General features: G+C 47.6%; 1 protein-coding gene across 2 annotated transcripts in view; it reads right to left on the bottom strand.

Moving 5' to 3' along the window:
- The window catches only part of LOC311244452 (eukaryotic translation initiation factor 2 subunit 2-like), a 42,416-nt gene extending 31,037 nt beyond the window's left edge, over positions 1 to 11,379 (bottom strand). For both annotated transcript variants that reach the window (XM_084333968.1, XM_084333967.1), the window contains exons 1-4: positions 11,253 to 11,379; positions 9,466 to 9,649; positions 8,771 to 8,874; positions 7,802 to 7,931 (exon numbers count right to left, since the gene is read on the bottom strand). In XM_084333968.1, the coding sequence (XP_084190094.1) occupies positions 7,802 to 7,931; positions 8,771 to 8,874; positions 9,466 to 9,649; positions 11,253 to 11,267 (433 nt within the window). In that variant the 5' untranslated portion in view covers positions 11,268 to 11,379. The remainder of the gene's footprint in view (positions 1 to 7,801; positions 7,932 to 8,770; positions 8,875 to 9,465; positions 9,650 to 11,252) is intronic.
- Between the last annotated feature and the right edge of the window lie 4,636 nt (positions 11,380 to 16,015).

Below are 16,015 nucleotides of genomic sequence, written 5' to 3'. Positions count from 1 at the left end.
GAAGAAAAGGGGTTCTCATACGGATCCGGTCCTTATAATCCAAGTGCTCAGTAGTGTTATGGTTTGTAACCGACCCCAATCGCACAACACAAGACAGGTATGATGGTTTGCCAAGAAACAGATATTTATTGAACAACAGGGAAAAACAGGGAAAAGGGCACTGTCCCTTTAAGGGAGAATCACTAATACAGGAATATAATATGAGGGGAAGGAAAGGTGCCTTTAAGAGGCGGGCAGGAAAAGGGGAACACCAAGGGAAGGTTAAAGGAACGCTAGGGGAACATTAAAGGAACGCTAGGGGAAGGCTTAAAGAAACAGAGGAACTAGAGACTAGGAGATGTCGGGACAAGGAGAGCTAGGGAACAGGAGAACTGGGGACTAGGAGAACTAGGGACAAGGAACTAGGTGGAACTAGAAGGGGAGAACTTGGGACCAGGAACTAGGTGGAACTAGAAGGGGAGAACTAGGGACAGAGGGGACTGAGGCCCGCGGAGGCGGGCTGGGGAACAGGGAGGAACTGGGGACTGGTGGGAAAACATCTGGGCCGCTCTGCAGAACAGAGGAGAGGGTTAATATACAAAGGGAACAAACAGAGCAGATGCAGAACAGTCCAAATAACAAAGTAACAAAGTAAATACTATCTTCGTGTGAACAAACACACAGTGGGAGATGAAATGTCCAAAATAATATCCACGAGAGAACAAAACAGAGTGGGAGATGAAATGTCCAAACTAATAACTAAGTGAGAACTAAAGGAGGCAATACGCTGGGTGAGTGACATCACAATCAAAACTCACCCAGGCGTATGCGTAATGGTTCAGGAACAGCAGCGGGACGAGGGCAAGGGGCATTACGCTGAGTGAGTGACATCACAATCAAAACTCACCCAGGCGTATGCGTAAAGGTACAGGGACAGCAGCGGGAACGGGGGCAAGAGGCATTACGCTGAGTGAGTGACATCACAATCAAAACTCACCCAGGCGTATGCGTAAAGGTACAGGGACAGCAGCGGGAACGGGGGCAAGAGGCATTACGCTGAGTGAGTGACATCACAATCAAAACTCACCCAGGCGTATGCGTAAAGGTACAGGGACAGCAGCGGGAACGGGGGCAAGGGCACTACGCTGGGTGAGTGACATCACAATCAAAACTCACCCAGGCGAAGCGTAATGGTACAGGGACAGCAGCGGGGCGAGGGCAACGCCACCGGGTGGCTGGCTGTCCGAGCCGAGGGACAGAGTGCTGGAACAGTGGCGGTGGCGAGGGTGTCGTCCACCGGGTAGCCGACTGTCGGAGCCGAGGAACAGAGTGCTGGAACAGTGGCGGTGGCGAGGGTGTCGTCCACCGGGTAGCCGCTGTCGGAGCCGAGGAACAGAGTGCTGGGACAGTGGCGGTGGCGAGGGTGTCGTCCACCGGGTAGCCGCTGTCGGAGCCGAGGAACAGAGTGCTGGAACAGTGGCGGTGGCGAGGGTGTCGTCCACCGGGTAGCCGCTGTCGGAGCCGAGGAACAGAGTGCGCGCCACACCTTGGTGTGCGCGTCGGAACAGTGGCGGTGGCGAGGGTGTCGTCCACCGGGTAGCCGCTGTCGGAGCCGAGGAACAGAGTGCGCGCCACACCTTGGTGTGCGCGTCGGAACAGTGGCGGTGGCGAGGGTGTCGTCCACCGGGTAGCCGCTGTCGGAGCCGAGGAACAGAGTGCGCGCCACACCTTGGTGTGCGCGTCGGAACCGAGAGACGCCTCGGGGTGCGTCTGCGAGGAGGAGTGTGCCAAGCACGAGGATCCTTGGAAGATGCGCGTTGCGCGCTGGAGACTGGAGAGCGTGCCAAGCCCTTGAAGATGCGCGTTGCGCGCTGGAGACTGGAGAGCGAGCCAAGCCCTTGAAGATGCGCGTTGCGCGCTGGTGACTGGAGAGCGTGCCAAGCCCTTGCAGATGCGCGTTGCGCGCTGGTGACTGGAGAGCGTGCCAAGCCCGAGGGTCCGGAAGATGCGCGTTGGTCTAGATGTGCGTCAGGACGAACAGCTGCGCTGGGGTCTGCAGTGGAACGCTGGGGTGCCTCCCGTGGAAGTTACAGGGAGCGCAGAACAGTCTCCTCCACAGGCTACGGCGACAGCAAACGAAGGCTTGAGCGCATCTGGCGCGCTGGTCTGGATGTGCGTCAGGACGAACAGCTGCGCTGGGGTCTGCAGTGGAACGCTGGGGTGCCTCCCGTGGAAGTTACAGGGAGCGCAGAACAGTCTCCTCCACAGGCTACGGCGACAGCAGACGAAGGCTTGAGCGCATCTGGCGCGCTGGTCTGGAGTGGAACACTGGAATACCTCCCGTAGAGGATTAGAGAGCGCAGTACAATGTCTCCCTCCAGGCAAACGGCGACAGGTGGCCAAAGCTTGCACCTCGTCTCACGCCGGAGATAAAACAGCATAGGCAGACAGAGGATCTCCCGAAAGAGTCTAGATGTTAGAGAATATGACTCAGCATGAATACAACACGACCCCACGCCGAAACGAGGGGAAGAGCCCTGGTATTTAAAGCCCACAGGGGAACTAATTAGCCTGCCACCACAGGTGCGAGAGGTAATTGATAATAGTCCAGGTGTGGCCACTGAGAGTAAACGAGAGTAAAGAACGAGAGGGTGGGGGCTAGAGAGAGTGAGTGAGAAGGGAATTTCTAACAGTAGGCTTAAAGAAAACAGAGAAAGTTGGTGAGCAGCGGACAAAACCTCACAGTACCCCCCCCTCAACGGGAGCCACCTGGCGACCCAAAACAAATACAGACAGAGTGGCAGGGGGCAAAACAAGAGGTACTGGCCAAGCCAGCAGGGGAAGCCACCACAAGAGTGGGGCTAGCAAAAGAAACAGGGTCGCCGAGGGGTAACTAGGGTAGCAGAGGGGCAACTGGGGGAACTGGTCTAGAGGAACTGAGGGGCAAGCAGGGTAGCTAAGGGGTAACCATGGAAGCACCGGGAAGGGGCTAGCAGAGGGAAGGTTAGCTGCCAGGGCACTGATAGCTACAGGGCCTATGCTAGCTGTACTGCTACATCAACATAGAGGCTGCGCAAGCTGCCGGAGCCAGGCTAGCAGAGGGAAAGGGTAGCTGCCAGGGCACTGATAGCTACAGGGCCTATGCTAGCTGTACTGCTACATCAACATAGAGGCTGCGCTAGCTGCCGGAGCTAGGCTGGCAGACAGGGCTGGACCAGCATGAGAGCACAAGCTAGCTGGAAGGACAGTCCTAGCTGTGTGAGATAAACTGACCTTGCTAGCTGAAAGGGCAGTCCTAGCAGTGGGAAAAACTACACAAAAAAGTGGAGGCCATGCAGAGGGACCGGGTTAGCTGCTTGGGCCTGGCTAGCTACAGGGCCTATGCCAGCTGCAAGGCTGCATTAACATAGAGGCTGTGCTAACAGCCGGGGCCAAGCTAGCAGACCGGGGCCATGCAGAGGGAAACTGGGTTAGCTGCCAGGGCATGGCTAGCTACAGGGCCCATGCCAGCAGCAAGGGCTGCATAAACATAGAGGCTGTGCTAGCAGCCGGGGCAAAGCTAGCAGACAGGGGCTCTGCTGAGGGACTGGGTTAGCCGCCAGGGCATGGCTAGCTACAGGGGGGTAACAGGCTAACAAGGGAGCTAAACAGGACTAACAAGGAAGCTAAACTGGGCTAACAGGGAAGCTAACAGGGCTAACAGGGGAGCTAGAGGGGAGACTAACAAGCTAACAGGGGAGCTAACAGGGCTAACAGGGGAGCTAGAGGGAACAAGAAAAAAAAAGGCAAACTCAACATACACCGTCTGTGCTGGCTGGGGTCGTCGATTTGGTGGGGTCGTACTGTTATGGTTTGTAACCGACCCCAATCGCACAACACAAGACAGGTATGATGGTTTGCCAAGAAACAGATATTTATTGAACAACAGGGAAAAACAGGGAAAAGGGCACTGTCCCTTTAAGGGAGAATCACTAATACAGGAATATAATATGAGGGGAAGGAAAGGTGCCTTTAAGAGGCGGGCAGGAAAAGGGGAACACCAAGGGAAGGTTAAAGGAACGCTAGGGGAACATTAAAGGAACGCTAGGGGAAGGCTTAAAGAAACAGAGGAACTAGAGACTAGGAGATGTCGGGACAAGGAGAGCTAGGGAACAGGAGAACTGGGGACTAGGAGAACTAGGGACAAGGAACTAGGTGGAACTAGAAGGGGAGAACTTGGGACCAGGAACTAGGTGGAACTAGAAGGGGAGAACTAGGGACAGAGGGGACTGAGGCCCGCGGAGGCGGGCTGGGGAACAGGGAGGAACTGGGGACTGGTGGGAAAACATCTGGGCCGCTCTGCAGAACAGAGGAGAGGGTTAATATACAAAGGGAACAAACAGAGCAGATGCAGAACAGTCCAAATAACAAAGTAACAAAGTAAATACTATCTTCGTGTGAACAAACACACAGTGGGAGATGAAATGTCCAAAATAATATCCACGAGAGAACAAAACAGAGTGGGAGATGAAATGTCCAAACTAATAACTAAGTGAGAACTAAAGGAGGCAATACGCTGGGTGAGTGACATCACAATCAAAACTCACCCAGGCGTATGCGTAATGGTTCAGGAACAGCAGCGGGACGAGGGCAAGGGGCATTACGCTGAGTGAGTGACATCACAATCAAAACTCACCCAGGCGTATGCGTAAAGGTACAGGGACAGCAGCGGGAACGGGGGCAAGAGGCATTACGCTGAGTGAGTGACATCACAATCAAAACTCACCCAGGCGTATGCGTAAAGGTACAGGGACAGCAGCGGGAACGGGGGCAAGAGGCATTACGCTGAGTGAGTGACATCACAATCAAAACTCACCCAGGCGTATGCGTAAAGGTACAGGGACAGCAGCGGGAACGGGGGCAAGGGCACTACGCTGGGTGAGTGACATCACAATCAAAACTCACCCAGGCGAAGCGTAATGGTACAGGGACAGCAGCGGGGCGAGGGCAACGCCACCGGGTGGCTGGCTGTCCGAGCCGAGGGACAGAGTGCTGGAACAGTGGCGGTGGCGAGGGTGTCGTCCACCGGGTAGCCGACTGTCGGAGCCGAGGAACAGAGTGCTGGAACAGTGGCGGTGGCGAGGGTGTCGTCCACCGGGTAGCCGCTGTCGGAGCCGAGGAACAGAGTGCTGGGACAGTGGCGGTGGCGAGGGTGTCGTCCACCGGGTAGCCGCTGTCGGAGCCGAGGAACAGAGTGCTGGAACAGTGGCGGTGGCGAGGGTGTCGTCCACCGGGTAGCCGCTGTCGGAGCCGAGGAACAGAGTGCGCGCCACACCTTGGTGTGCGCGTCGGAACAGTGGCGGTGGCGAGGGTGTCGTCCACCGGGTAGCCGCTGTCGGAGCCGAGGAACAGAGTGCGCGCCACACCTTGGTGTGCGCGTCGGAACAGTGGCGGTGGCGAGGGTGTCGTCCACCGGGTAGCCGCTGTCGGAGCCGAGGAACAGAGTGCGCGCCACACCTTGGTGTGCGCGTCGGAACCGAGAGACGCCTCGGGGTGCGTCTGCGAGGAGGAGTGTGCCAAGCACGAGGATCCTTGGAAGATGCGCGTTGCGCGCTGGAGACTGGAGAGCGTGCCAAGCCCTTGAAGATGCGCGTTGCGCGCTGGAGACTGGAGAGCGAGCCAAGCCCTTGAAGATGCGCGTTGCGCGCTGGTGACTGGAGAGCGTGCCAAGCCCTTGCAGATGCGCGTTGCGCGCTGGTGACTGGAGAGCGTGCCAAGCCCGAGGGTCCGGAAGATGCGCGTTGGTCTAGATGTGCGTCAGGACGAACAGCTGCGCTGGGGTCTGCAGTGGAACGCTGGGGTGCCTCCCGTGGAAGTTACAGGGAGCGCAGAACAGTCTCCTCCACAGGCTACGGCGACAGCAAACGAAGGCTTGAGCGCATCTGGCGCGCTGGTCTGGATGTGCGTCAGGACGAACAGCTGCGCTGGGGTCTGCAGTGGAACGCTGGGGTGCCTCCCGTGGAAGTTACAGGGAGCGCAGAACAGTCTCCTCCACAGGCTACGGCGACAGCAGACGAAGGCTTGAGCGCATCTGGCGCGCTGGTCTGGAGTGGAACACTGGAATACCTCCCGTAGAGGATTAGAGAGCGCAGTACAATGTCTCCCTCCAGGCAAACGGCGACAGGTGGCCAAAGCTTGCACCTCGTCTCACGCCGGAGATAAAACAGCATAGGCAGACAGAGGATCTCCCGAAAGAGTCTAGATGTTAGAGAATATGACTCAGCATGAATACAACACGACCCCACGCCGAAACGAGGGGAAGAGCCCTGGTATTTAAAGCCCACAGGGGAACTAATTAGCCTGCCACCACAGGTGCGAGAGGTAATTGATAATAGTCCAGGTGTGGCCACTGAGAGTAAACGAGAGTAAAGAACGAGAGGGTGGGGGCTAGAGAGAGTGAGTGAGAAGGGAATTTCTAACAGTAGGCTTAAAGAAAACAGAGAAAGTTGGTGAGCAGCGGACAAAACCTCACAAGTAGCAAGGTAATAGCTGTAATCCAATGCTCGATAGCAATGATGATAGCCAGCCAGCTTCGGTCCTCGAAGCTAGCCCGAGGTAAGATCTTCAAGGTGGTTAAATCCAAACGACAGAGGGTATTAACGATGCTCTTCTCCACGGTAGTACGTTCCACAATCACTATAATCCAACCAATACTGGTTCTACAATATCGCCGCGGTAGGTTCCAATATGCACATGTCCAGTAGTTCTGCGACTAGGCCCTCCTCGTGTGCTGGCACTAATTACTAAGTCCACACACACTTGCTAAGGTTTTACACTAGCTACTAAACGAACGAACTGCTTGTTAATGCTGCACACCGAACGAACTGCTGTAATACGATTCACACTAAATGACGACTCTTTACTTCACATTAAGCTAGGTCGAACTTGACGTTACTGCATTAGATCTGACACTTTCACTTGTTCACTTCGCACTTCACGTGTTTAGGTTTCACTAGATTAGGTTCACACTACGGCTGCTGCGCCTTCCACAATATATACTCAGAGGGCTTTCTAGTGCCAAGCCTCAGCTCTCGTCTGGAATCAATGCGCCGGCACCAGGCATGTCCCAACATGTCCAGACTCACCTTTGAACCTGACTCAGGGGCGTGGTCCTTGGCGCCGCGAACGTCAAGGGCATTATCCAATGAGGAAAGCGAATATTACTATGATTCAAACGGAGGCTTAAAGGGATATAGCTTATATATATAAATAATATACAAGTTATATAAAACAATAAAACGTAGATTCTCAGTGTTAATCTGGCCCTTCACAACAGTATTGGTTTTCAAAAAAATATATATATATAAAAAAATTACATTTATTGAACCTTTATTTACCCAGGCAAGCAAGTAAGAACAAATTCTGATTTTATTTATTGTCAAAAGTATGCATAATGTTGTGTTAATTCCACAACAAGAGATATGTAATGTTAATTACCTGAAATTATTCAGTTTTTGGGGGGGGGGGGGCTGCATATATCGGTATGGTTGATATCGGTTGATATTGGTATCGGAAATTAAGAGTTGGACAATATCGGTATATCGGTATCGGTAAAAAAGCCAATATCGAACATCCCTAGTAATAAGGCATTTTTATGTTTTTACCTGACAAAGCTTTCCTTTTGGGAAAATGAAGCTTGTTTGGTGGCGACTTGCGGCCCTCTAGTGGTCAGAAAATAGCTATTGCAGCTTTAAATCAACCAATGGCTTAATCTGACAACGTCCTATACTGTAACTGTTAGTCCACTAAGATAATAATGTCTTTAGTCGAGGACAGTCCTTACCATCGTCCTTCTCCAGCATCTCTCCCTCCTCAAAGTCAATCTTCTTGGCCCTCTTCTTCTTAGCAGGAAGCATCAAGTCGAGGTCGTCCTCCTCTATGAATTCTGTCTGCTCCTCTTCAATCTTCAGCTCCTGGGTAACAAACACAGATGGGCCCAATGAAAGAAATGGACTGCATTTATATAGCGCCTTTATCCAAAGCGCTTTGCAACCTATGGCTCACATTTCACCCGTTCACACACAAACGGCGGAGGCGACTGTGCAAGGTGCCAACCTGCTCATCGGGAGCAGTTAGGGGTTAGGCGTCTTGCTCAACGACATGAAGCCTCTTATACACAGTATATATACAGTACTGTGTCTATCATATATATATATATATATATATATATATATATATATATTTGGCACAATATATATATATGATAGACACTATGGATGAATAATGTTTAGGGCATTTCTACTTTATTTAACAGCTTATTGTAGAGTGAGCTGAAACGGGTGAGATAGAGAGAGTATGAAACAAGGTGAGCCTCGCAACTCACTTTTGATGCTCCAAGGTGTTTTAATTGTGACAAAAAATAGCATAATACAACTTTTCGACCCTTCTGGGTCAAATATACTTGAAAAAGACCGGAAGGAACGTTGTATCTGCTATTTTTTGTCACAATTAAAACACCTTGGAGCATCAAAAGTGAGTTGCGAGCCTCGCTTCATGTTTCATGTACTACAGTTTTTACAGTTTGGCTCAGCACCAAGGAACGGAGGATGTGCGTTATTTTTTTTTTTTTTCTGAGATAGAGAGAGGACACGCAACAAGGGTCAAGGGCCGGATTCAAACCCACGGCGTTGCAGCTACATGGTATGTGCCTCAGGTCACTAAGTCACCAGGACACCAAGCCCACCTCTCTGAACTCTGACTCTCCTGGGGTGGACGTTCCATCACTACAGCGCTGTGCCTGTGAGTGACTGACCTTTATGCCTTCCTCGATGATGTCGTTGTCAAACACCTTCTTGGGTTTCTTCTTCTTCTTCTTCTGGTTGATGAAGTTGAGGTCGTCCAGGTCATCAGAGGCCTCTGTAGGAATGAATGAAAGATTATTTTTTAGTCTTTTTTCGAACAAGTATAAAAACAAAAATATATCTGTTCATTTGACATATATATATATACAAAAGATAATAAAAAAAGACAACAAAAAGAGAAACAGATAAACAAATCATAGTGTACCCTGTTCGAAAAAGGAGTAGGAAGAACTTCTGTATCTCTATATAATCCAATACATTTATATATAAATACATTTATATAAATAATATACATATAAATATATAATATATATACTAAAAAACTAAAATAAATTTTTATTTACATCTCATTTATTTAGGCCTCTGTAGGAGATTAACTAAAGTAGATGTATCTACTATCTATCTATCTATCTATCTATCTATCTATCTATCTATCTATCTATCTATCTATCTATCTATCTATCTATCTATCTATCTATCTATCTATGCATCTATTGATTCCACTGAAACCGTCTATAGGGAAAACGTTAATAATGAGGTAATAATGAATAATGAGCATTGGTGAACCGGATCAGGAGCTAATAAAACAGCTACTAACACCCCCCCCCCCCCCCCCCCCCCCCCCACATCGCTGTGTCTTCTTCACCCTTCTTTCTGCCCTCATCCTCGTCCAGCTCCAGCTCCCTGTCCTCTCCTCCATCTGGCTCCGCCTCCTTGGTCTCCACCTGCGGGGACTCCTCTCCTCCCACGCCTTCTCCTCCTTCCTCCTCCAACATGAAGGGCTTCTTCTTCTTCTTCTTCTTCTTGGACATGTTGGGATCAAAGATCATCTAAAAAAAAAGAGAGAAGAAGAAGAGATTAGATACAGTAGTACATACAAATGGATAGAAAGAGCAGATACAACCAACAGACATGGTTGGTTAATAATATGGGTCAGGGGTGGTTCTTCAATGTTATTGTTGCAATGCAAAGTAATTTGGAAACATCAACTCATAGGATAAATATAGCCTAGGTCACGTGGCTTGACCAATTGATGACAGCTAGAGACTAACTGCTATTCTATCTCTGATGTTAATGATGTAAGATGTTCAGTGACCTGGTGGGAAACCTAGCAAGACGAACGTTGTTCAACCAACTATGGTAAAAAATATTGATTATTGTCATTCGAACTCTGGTTGATCTAACTAATTACTTTAGCCTGATGGTTTCATTCATTCAAAACGTGATTGGTGTAGGTTAATTTGCATGACAGTGCGCGATACATTGTGCTATTTGTCCCTCTTGCCACTGTCATTCAAGCTAGCCCATGCCATTCAATGGTCCATTATTATTTATGAATAATTCTTGGTACCATGTGAGGGACTTCAAGTTCAAGTTTCTTTAATAGTTGTCATACAGAAGTACAGAATACTTTCATACAAAATGCTTCTTACTGTTACGCTCCAGAGACTGTGCTAGACAAGATAGTATCAAATAACATAGTATAGAATGTAAATTAGAAGTCGAAAATGAGGTCACAGTGTTCAGTATAGACATATGTACAATGTTCGATGCAGAATAGACGTAACTGAGTTACCATATAATATACAATACTATGCAGTGTACTAATGTACAATATTATATAGTGCAAAGCAGAAATGCAGAAATGGGATGAGGTACAATTTAGGTACAATTTACAGTAAGGTGTACGAGTTGTAGTGCAATCCTTCATCAATAAATATAAAGTGTGGGGAGTGGGTGCTACAGTGTGTTTGTTTAAAGTGAGTGCGTGCTATAAAGTGTGGGGAGTGGGTGCTACAGTGTGTTTGTTGACTTGCTGTCAGGGTGGGGAGCAGAGAGAACTGCTGATCAAGAGGCCCATACTCATTCTATTCAATGGTCTTGATTGATTGATTGATTGAAAAGTTTATTAACAGATTGCAGAATGGGTACAGTACAGTACAGCTCAATATACAATTGTTAAGGGGATGCAGACCAGATAAAGACTTTCGTCTTGTTTACATCAGGGTCCCCCATTTTCAATTCATCATAATTCATAACATATTATGACATATACATGACATACAGATAGACAGTACTGCTACATCTATACATTTATGACATATCAGATTTGCAAATACAGTACTGTTTGTGATATAAAAGTGTCCAGAAAAAGAGTGTATATACATTTGGCATAGAAAGTAGAAACTGTACATTGGAGGAGGTTGGGGGGTGGGGTGGGGTTGGGTGGGTTTGGGTGAGGTGAGGGCTGTACATTGGAGGTGGGGGGGGGGGGGGTTGGGTAGGGGACACACACACATTTTACACTGTACATTGGAATACTGACAAAGCCTTACTTGGTAATTTACTGTACAGCTAGGTTAGGACATTTGGTCGGGGTTAATATTTCACCCCAACGCGTATATATCTGACAAATAACATGTGACTGCTTACCTCGTCTCCTGACATATTTGCGGGCTGAAAAATATCCGGAAATCCAAAAAGTTTTTATCCTTCGATCTGTCACACTGCGCCGAAAATTTCTTGCATCAGCGTTAGATTTACAGTACGCAAGCGTGGGGCTGCCAAGTCGTGACGTCAGTCCTAGGCGACGCCGCAATTTTAATCGGAGGAGCGTTCAAGACCAAGACCAAGACCACCGCAACACTTCCGGGATTCTGAAATCATGGAGGAGAGAGCGGGGGAGAAAATTAATGAATGTGGATGAGAGCCTTTACATTAAGTGGTGGTTGTAGCTACGGCTGTGGGGTGCTGGACACATAATCCAATAGACGTTTAGACGCCTGAGTCTCCTGAATACGGAGATACCAATCCCAAATCGATCGGCACTTTCTCGGCCTAGCTATAGTCACCTTTTCGCACCTACTCCCCAACTCTGCATGACTCGACCAAATACTTTTTCATCTTTCTTATGGCTAAACCTGCCCCGAAAATAGCAAAGGACGTGGTATAGTGTATTCCCCCAACCTGAACAAATATCGACAGATAATAATCTAACTAAGTGCCCTCAGTCTAGTCTGCACTATCTCTATTGTTTTTAATAGGAAAACATACCTTATAAATTGCCACGCTTGTGATTGATTGATTGATTGAAACGTTTATTAACAGATTGCAGAATGGGTACAGTACAGTACAGCTCAATACATACAATTGTTAAGAGGATGCAGACCTGAGAAAGACTTTCGTCTTGTTTCCATCAGGGTCCCCCATTTTCAATTCATCATATGACACACACGACATACAGATAGACAGTACTGCTACATCTATACATTTATGACATACCAGATTTTCAAATACAGTACTGTTTGTGATACTAAAAAAAATCCAGAAAAAGAGTGTATATACATTTGACATAGACACTGTGCATTGGAGGAGGTGGGGTGGGGCTGTACATTGGAGGTGGGGGGGGGGGGGGGGGGACACTACATTGGAATACTGACATACATTTGACATAGAAACTGTACATTGGAGGAGGTTGGGTAGGTGGGGTTGGGTGGGGCTGTACATTGGAGGTGGGGGGGGGTTGGGTACGTTGGAATACTGACAAAGCCATGTTGGTCTTTATTGTACAACTGGGTTAGGACATTTGTAGGGGCCAGTTTTGAATTGCAGTCTCCCGTAGGTGTTCTTTGAGAGTGTTTTTGAAGGTGGGTAGTGATTCACATTCCTTTACAGCTTTGGGTAGGGCGTTCCACATTGTTGTGGCATAATTGCGAAACGTGTTTAGTCCCTTGTTTGAGCCGAATCTGGGTTTTACATGATTTGTGGAGCTCCCTCTGGTGTTGTGATCGTGGTATTCACTGACCTTTGGGAAGTATTTTGACATGTACATGGGTACCTTGGTCGTGTAGTGTATCTTGTAGACCAGGCCCATTGCAAGTTGCTGTACTCTGTCGTCTACTCTAAGCCATCCTAGGTTGGCAAAGTGTGCAGGGGTGAGGTGGGTTCTAGGAGTCAGGTCAAGCAGTAGTCTGACTAGTTTGTTTTGAGATGTTTGTAATTTGGTTTTTAGTGCCTTTGAGGTGCTTTGGTACCATGAGGTGCAAGCATAGTCGTAGTACCCTTGAATGAGTGCTCCTGCCAGAGTCTACAGGGTATTCTTGTGTACCAGAGAGGAGATCCGGTACAAGAATCGAGTTCGTTGATTGACTTTTGACTTGATAGTTTGTTGTCGGCGAGCCATGTGCAGATTTTGCCTAGTTCCGAGCTGAGGGTTTTTTCAACCTGTAACTTGTTCTTGTCAGAGACCAGCAGGGCTGAGTCGTCCGCAAACAGGAACAAGTTGCAGTCACAAGCGGACGACATGTCATTTGCATAAATTAGGAACAGTAGTGGTCCTAGTATGCTTCCTTGTGGAACACCACAGTTCACTGTGAGGGGGGGGGGGATAGGGTACCGTTTACCTCCACCATCTGTTCTCTCCCCTCCAGGTAGGATTGTATCCAGCTCACTGATAAACTATCAAAACCAATTGCTTTTAGCTTGTCAATCAGAATGGTGTGATTGACAGTGTCGAAGGCCTTTTGTAGGTCTAGCATGACCATGCCGCAGTATTTGCCCGCGTCCACCTCTTGCTTGATGTGGTCGTTCAAATAGAGAAGGCATGTGTCAGTGGAGTGGGATGTTCTGAAGCCAGATTGGAATTCGTAATTAGTTTTTTTTCTGCAAGGTACTTTTCGACCTGTTCGTATACTATTTTTTCCATGACTTTCGAGATGGATGTAAGGATAGAAACAGGGCGGTAGTTGCCTGTGTCTAATTTGCTGCCCTTTTTGTGCAGGGGTGTTACTCTCGCTATTTTGAAGTCCTTGGGGACGTGTCCCTGTTTTATGGAGAGGTTTATTATGTGTGTGATGACTGGGGTGATGGCGGCTGCTGAGTCTCTGAGGAATTTGGAGGGGATGTTGTCATGGCCAGTGGCCTTGTTCGGTTGGAGGGCGCTCAGTTTATTGAGTACCTCATCTTGTAAAGAAATTACAATCTGTTCTACCGCTTGTCTCCGTTGTTTTAAATAGGAAAACACCATCATGGATCAATGATGGCAAAGAGGAAGAGGATCACAAATTACTTCACTAAACATATATATTCTACTCATTACATTGGAATATTGACAAGACCATACTTGGTAATTTTTACTGTACATTGGAGGGGGTTGTGTTAGGACATTTACAGGGGCCAGTTTCGAATTGCAGTCTCCCGTAGGTGTTTTTTGAGAGTGATTTTGAAAGTGGGTAGTGATTCACATTCCTTTACAGCTTTGGGTAGTGCGTTCCACATTGATGTGGCATAATTTGCGAAACGTGTTTAGTCCCTTGTTTGAGCCGAATCTGGGTTTAACATGATTTGTGGAGCTCCCTCTGGTGTTGTGATCGTGGTATTCACTGACCTTTGGGAAGTATTTTGACATGTACATGGGTACCATGGTCATGTAGTGTATCTTGTAGACCAGGCCCATTGCAAGTTGCTGTACTCTGTCGTCTACTCTAAGCCATCCTAGGTTGTCAAAGTGGGCAGGGGTGAGGTGGGTTCTAGGAGTAAGGTCAAGCAGTAGTCTGACCTAGTTTGTTTTGAGATGTTTGTAATTTTGTTTTTAGCGCCTTTGAGGTGCTTTGGTACCATGAGGTGCAAGCATAGTCGTAGTACCCTTGAATGAGTGCTCCTGCCAGAGTCTTCAGGGTATTCTTGTTTACCAGAGAGGAGATCCGGTACAAGAATCGAGTTCGTTGGTTGACTTTTTTTATTACATTGGATGCCATTTTGTCACAGGAGAGATTAGCCTCTAGGATGGAACCCAGGTAGGTAATTTCATCTTTCCTTGTTACAATATTGTCACCCACTGTAACTGAGAAGCCGTCGGTCTTGCTGAGTTTGTTATTTGAACCGAAGAGAATGGACTCTGTTTTGCCCATGTGTAATGATAGTTTGTACCCATTCTGCAATATGTTAATAAAGTTTTCAATTCAAACAAGACGATAGTCTTTCTCTGGTCTGCATCCCCATAACAATTGTGTGTATTGAGCTGTACTGTAGGCCCCTACTGTACCCATTCTGCAAGCTGTTAATTAAAATGTTCAATCAATGAATCAATCAATGTTCAATGTTTTGAACTCCTGGGCCCAGATGATTAAAAAAAATAAAATCTTGTGTCTCAGGACAACACTGAATTAACTTATTTTGGGATCAAAAGGGTTTACAACCATCGTCATACATTATACACTGTATTGTATAATAATATCAGGTCTTCGCCTTACAGAACAAAAACTTCATTCAGCAACGTTCTGAGTAATAACTGACAAAGGCTGTTTACTGCCACGAAATATTCACGTCACTACTACAAGGTAAGAAAACTGTCTTTTCCCAGTCTCCAAAATCACCACCGACTCGACACATGACAAAATTCCTCCACACCTGAAAGCCGTAAATATCAACTTGCCGGCTCTTTCCACAGCAAAACGGTAGGCAAGGCACCTTGGTCTAGAAATGCAGGCTTCAATCTATTTTAGTCTATCGGTTCAGTACTGTTTCAAGATGCACAATGAGATCTTCTTCTTATTCTTCTTTTGAATTTCCGGCAGTGTAGACGCATCGTGGCGTATTACTGCCCTCCGCAATTCTTTTGATGGGCTCTTCTTCTTCTTTTCCCGCAGTCTACTGGAACCCGTCATCCCCTACATTGTCCATTGGAGTGCAGCTAATGCTGCTCGGGACACTCCTTGCCCCCTGCGACCTATTCTGGGCTGCTTGGTCCCTCACAGCCCCTCATCCAATTCCCTAACCACCTGAGAGAATTGTTGAATATATATACACAAATGTTCTAGAATGTTTGATTATGACATCACAAATGTTCTAGAATGTTTGCTTATGTCATCATACTGTGACATCACAAATGTTCTATTATGACGTCATACTGACCAGACGATTCAATGACTTTATCTAAATCCAATCAATATTCCTAATGCCGTTTCAATGTAAGGTTATACAATTAAACATATAAACATTCATATAATACAATAACCTAAATATACAGCTAAGCCCCATTGTATTCTGAAATGTAGACTTTAACAGTGTAGGCAACTAAGCCAATAGAAACAAGGTATAACTCATGAGTGCTTTGGCTCCGAGTATAGTTTTCATTTACACAGTATGATATTCAGTATCATATAACAAAAACAACAGAAAAATACAGCCCCCACCAG

Source organism: Notolepis coatsorum, assembly GCF_963971535.1.
Source record: "Notolepis coatsorum genome assembly, chromosome: 17".
Taxonomy (NCBI): domain Eukaryota; kingdom Metazoa; phylum Chordata; class Actinopteri; order Aulopiformes; family Paralepididae; genus Notolepis; species Notolepis coatsorum.
The sequence above is the reverse complement of the archived record's forward strand: the minus strand, read 5'-3'. Positions and strand labels throughout refer to the sequence as shown.